The sequence below is a fragment of the Mytilus galloprovincialis genome, chromosome 13 (genome assembly GCF_965363235.1).
Source record: "Mytilus galloprovincialis chromosome 13, xbMytGall1.hap1.1, whole genome shotgun sequence".
NCBI lineage: Eukaryota > Metazoa > Mollusca > Bivalvia > Mytilida > Mytilidae > Mytilus > Mytilus galloprovincialis.
Genome location: NC_134850.1, coordinates 72,145,783 through 72,151,228, shown reverse-complemented (window position 1 = coordinate 72,151,228; position 5,446 = coordinate 72,145,783). Strand labels below are relative to the sequence as shown.

The 5,446-nt window shown below is 30.4% G+C and overlaps 1 protein-coding gene across 1 annotated transcript; it reads left to right on the top strand.

Annotated features, from left to right (window-relative positions):
- Window positions 1–208: 208 nt before the first annotated feature.
- Window positions 209–1,660, top strand: LOC143056654 (complement C1q and tumor necrosis factor-related protein 9B-like). The gene is made up of 3 exons (XM_076229807.1): window positions 209–343; window positions 663–716; window positions 1,215–1,660. Exons 1-3 carry the CDS (start codon window positions 256–258, stop codon window positions 1,640–1,642), a joined length of 570 nt encoding a protein of 189 aa, XP_076085922.1. The 5' UTR covers window positions 209–255; the 3' UTR covers window positions 1,643–1,660.
- Window positions 1,661–5,446: the final 3,786 nt, after the last annotated feature.

Below are 5,446 nucleotides of genomic sequence, written 5' to 3'. Positions count from 1 at the left end.
AACATTACATTTGGATTTACTGTTGAGCGTAACTTGCTGACTTAAATACCAGAAAATAAGTAAAATACATACATGCAGCTGTTACATAGTTACACGAATATATTAAATATATTAGGTTACCATTTGATGACAAAATGGAGAAATACCATGGGACATATATGCATAAGAACTATTATGCCAGAACTGTATGACAGAACTGTATGACAGAATAGGCATACAGTAGGCATTTTACAATTCCATCGAGTCAACTTTAAAATGTTTATAATGCTCTCTTTTCCGTTACTACTTTTGGTTTTGACTGGACATATAGGTATTGTTAGAAGCTCTTGTACTTCAAAACTTGGTAAGTTATTAGCTATATAGAATATTTTGTTTTCTCAATCAAATTATATTTACATTATGTCATTTTATTCTGATAACGCAAATTAAAGTCATATATTTTACTTTTATACCATCTTAAACAAGGAAGTGAAATGTAAAGCTAATATCATGTCCAGAAATTATACTTTGAAATCATCCACGTCCGTTAGTTGATATATTCTAGCGTTTTAGTCAGGTTTTACCTTGGAGATCGATAATTTTTTTGCGTATTTTTTTTAATTTTCAGTAGAAAAAGATTTTGCATATTTTTATCTTAAACATATTTATTGCTTTATTCACAGAGAAGTCCCTGTTTGATGACCTTATTGGAATGATGTTAAAGCTGAAGGGAACAGGTAATTTTATACATTTCTATTTTTGTATTCTATTAAAAAATATACGTCCTCTTGTGTTAAACTGTCATCAAAGTAAGAGGTTTAGCGCTATAAAACCAGGTTTAATCCACCATTTTCTACATTTAAAAATGCATGTACCAAGTCAGGAATATGACAGTTCTTGTCCATTCGTTTTTTATGCGTTTTGTTATTTGATTTTGCCTTGTGATTATGGACTTTTCGAATTGATTTTCCTCTAAGTTCAGTATTTTTGTGATTTTACTTTTTAAAAACATTTAAAAGAGAGATAAAAGATAACAAAGTGATATTTAGACTCAAAAAGTAATTTCGTATTTGTCTCAAGTGTATTTCATTCTCCGAAATGTATTTCATTCTTTGCTTCGGAGTGTTCTATCAAATCGCAATATGATATGCTTCGGATGCAATAAATGTTTAAAATGTTATTTTCATTATTGCATTTGTGAAAAAGCTGTACATTGCTGATACATCTATTTTCAGAGCATATTGCGCATAGACAAGAACTGAGACAAAACGATATACCTGCATTCACAGCCTACAGGAATTCTGCACAAAGTTTATCATCAAATGCAGTAGTAAAGTTTGATAAACTATGGACAAACAACTTGAACGCATATGACGTCACAACAGGTGTCTTTACTGCTCCGATAGCAGGACTTTATCATTTTTCTGCAGTTGTAATGTCAATCAGTGGAAAATCATTATTTCTCAGTTTATGGCAAAATGATACTAAGACTGCTGGAAGTTATACAACAGGCGATGGTTATAAAACTGGTACCTTTGATGTTGTGCTGACCTTAAAGAAAGGTGATCGCATCTATATAAGGTGTAGAGGAGGTCATGACAGTCAATCTATCTTCAGTAATAGTGATGACTATAGTACCTTCTCTGGATATCTCATTGCTTAATAAAAAGATATAAAGGAGGACTTTTGTTTTGTTTAATTGTAATCGTCTTGTATTCAGAGACAAATATCTATCTTTTTAAGTGAATATCGGTGTATTTCCATTTAAATTCATTGCTTTAATATTATATTCTTGAGAGGGGAGGGTAATTATATCTATAACAAATAACCTTATAAAGAAACTCAAATTTCTTTTATAATTTGTTCTTATGATTTCCATTAACTGTTTGTTCTATAGTGCTAGTGCATAGAATTCTGTATAAGACTGCGACATTTTCCTTTGAAAAAAATCATTCTCTAAAACAAAACCTGTATATTTGACTTCAGTGTATATTTTTGAAATACAAATGATAAAGCATGCATTACCAGAAATTGAACCTTACTCTCAATATAAAATTAAAATATTCATCTACATGTATATTTGACTAATTTTCATACAACTATATGAACTTTTCTCCTTTTTTGAAGTAATGGTAGAACGCAGATGAATGTTATACATCATGGTGATATCCACCTAACAACACGATACAATGTGAAAATACATGACAATATACAAATATAGCCTTTGTATGAGGTCAATACAAGGATATATTGACCTGAAAGAAGTATATTGACTGAGGACGAAGTAGATATATCCTGTATTGACCTCATACAAAGGCTATATTTGTTATATTATTAATTTCAGACCATTATGCATATTTGATTCAAAATCGTCATCTGATTTTGTTTGAAAGATATCATATTGTCTCCTTGACAATAACAACATATTAGTTGTTATTTATTTTTATTTTTTCGTTTGTTTGACATCTTATATATGTATTTGAGAAGATTTTTTTTCGTCAAATAATCGAACACAGATATCATTTGTTTCAAAACGTTTAACGATATCCTGAAATTCATTACATGTCGTCACAAAGTAAATCGGTTTTTAAGTATTCTAAAAATAACCGTGCAATATGCTCTGTGCAATATGCTTTTTGCTATCCGCCGTTTTCTCTCTCCCTTCGAAGATATAGTTTAACATGTGACTATCCCTAAACGAATCAAATTTGTTAAAATATACGAATTAATAATATTAATATATATTATTCGATAATATAGATAAAAATACCCGTATTAAACCAGGTTTATAATATTATTCCCTACATAAGAATATAACAGTTGGTTCAGTTCGTTTGATGTATTGTGAATTTTTTTTGGCATTTGATAGAAGTAAAATAAGAAAAACCTAAACACCAATGAACATTGAAAACGGAAATGACAAATTAAAAGCTCATATACATTTGTATTCTGTGTAGAAAATTTGCCGATTTGTAACAGTCAGAAGGCAGAGGGGTTTTATGCATTATTTAAAAGCCAAAATAACCAAGGTAGTTTTGCTGTAATTGTAGGAACAGGTGGATTTTGATAATAAAGTGGAATTTTAGTTCTTCCCTCTTTGTGATAAATACGCCGCTGATGTCAACTTCCTTGGGTTTTTTTAAATGTCATGGAAGGCATTTTCTCTTTTCATCATGTAAAGCTTTCGATTCTACTGGTTTAAAAGTAAAAACACAAAAATACTGATCTGAAAGTCCATAATCACATTTCAAAATCAAATAACAAAATATATCAAAAACGAATGGACAAGAACTGTCATATTCCTGACTTATTACAGGCATTTTCAAATGTAGAAAATGGTGAATTAAACCTGGTTTTATTAAGACGGAAAAGATCAACACCACAAATTTTAGTAACAATTCTGTATATTGAAGAATGTGTATTAATGCATCATTTGCCAGGTGCGTTACATCTTAAACATTTTAGAGAATTAACAGGTAGTGAAAAAAGAATAATTATAATATAACGTGATCTTCGGGAAAAATGGAGATGTAAAAGAATATAAAAGAAGATGTGGTATGATTACCAATGAAACAACTCTCCACAAAAAACCAAATGACATAAATTACTACTATATGTCATCGTACGTCCTTCAACAATGAGAAAAGCTCATACTACATAGTCAAGGCCCTGAAATGACAAATGTAAAACAAATTAAGAAGGTCATTTATGCTCTCAGAGAGCGATCTTGTTTCAATGACATTTTCCTCCGGAGATTTTTTTCTTGTTGAGTGTCTTTGTCGGTTTATTCTTTTAACTTAGTTTTCTTTTATTTAAGTGGACGTTCGAGTTAAGATTATTCCTTTGTATCTTCCCGTTTACACATGATAAACAATGTACAATATTTCGGGTCTTGAGGGGAAATTGTTGGTCTATAATTTTTTAACCTTGTTGTCATTTACCATGTTTCCATACTATGTTTTAAACTAGTCTTCTATTGAATGTTATGATGGTTTGTCATGCTGTCTTTTAATGCAGGATAAAATGATACAGATCAAAATCACTATCCATAATAGGATTGATTTATGAATGTATTTTTACCCATAATGATATTTTGTTCAACCCACCATTTTTTCTTAAAGTGTCCTGAACCAAGTAAGTAATGGCAATTGTAATCTCTTTAGGTTGCAGTCTTGTAATTGACTGCTCCATAGGCTTACATGCAAAACAACTGATCTTTGAAAATAAAAAAATAAAAAATGCTACATAGAAAAAAAATCATGTTCATATCATGTATGTACTAATGTGAAATTGTTATTTGATCGAACAAAAAGTGGGTCGTGCCACGAAAAATAAAAAGTTACGTAAACCTGAACTCAAAATATTTTTTTCTACTTTCTGTTTGCTGTTTTTACTAGACCGCACCACTTCCAGTAAACATGATATCCTTCCACTTTCCTGGATTGATATCCCCAAAAGATGCATGATTTTTTTTAAAGTCTATATATATATGTTTCAATTCAATTCAGAATAAACCTATAATCAAACAGAAAAAATTGAGTTCAGAAAACAATTCAGAAAACAATGCACTATTTTGTTTCCCTCCATGTTTTGACATGCACCGGAAACTGGAGTTGTAATACAATACTGGTACCTATAACAATAATGACATGTCTTAAAAAAATAAATCATTTACTTAGTTTCATTAAGTAGCCATATTTGAACATAAAAAATGCTATTAAAAGAACTGATTGGCTGTGTTGTTAAAAATAGCCCCACTATCTAAGCAGTACCCCTTTCTGAAAACAGGCAAAATTTGGAAATCAGTCATGTCTATCAAATGATCTGTAAATCTCATTCTAGTCTATCTTTATGAATGTTTTTCTTATTATTTGGATACTGTGAAGCTAGAAGAGTATGCTTGTTCGCTCGTGTATGTAACAATGTTTTAGATTTTAACGAGAAAAATTTATGTATTACTGAAAAATTATTACACCAGGGTTTTCGATATCACAAACTAGTCAAAACATTTACTAAATTTTATCATCGGTATAAGGACATCATTCGTAAATATAGATCAACATGCAGACTTCTTATACGTCCAAGTATTTCACATGCAATTTTTTATGGAAATATTCTTTATAAAGCACAAAGGTGTCAGTATTCACTTCATAAACTAACAAAACCTTTGAATAGACTTATTAAGAAGGGATATAGTTACGATACTGTTGTCAGGTCATTAAAGATTGCATATTTTGGCGTTAATATTGATTCACAGTCTGGAGCTGGCATGTCAGTTAACTGCTAGTAGTCAGTTGTTATTTATGTATTATTGTCATTTTGTTTATTTTCTTTGGTTACATCTTCTGACATCAGACTCGGACTTCTCTTGAACTGAGTTTTAATGTGCGTATTGCTATGCGTTTACTTTTCTTCATTGGCTAGAGGTATAGGGGGAGGGTTGAGATCTCACAAACATGTTTAACCC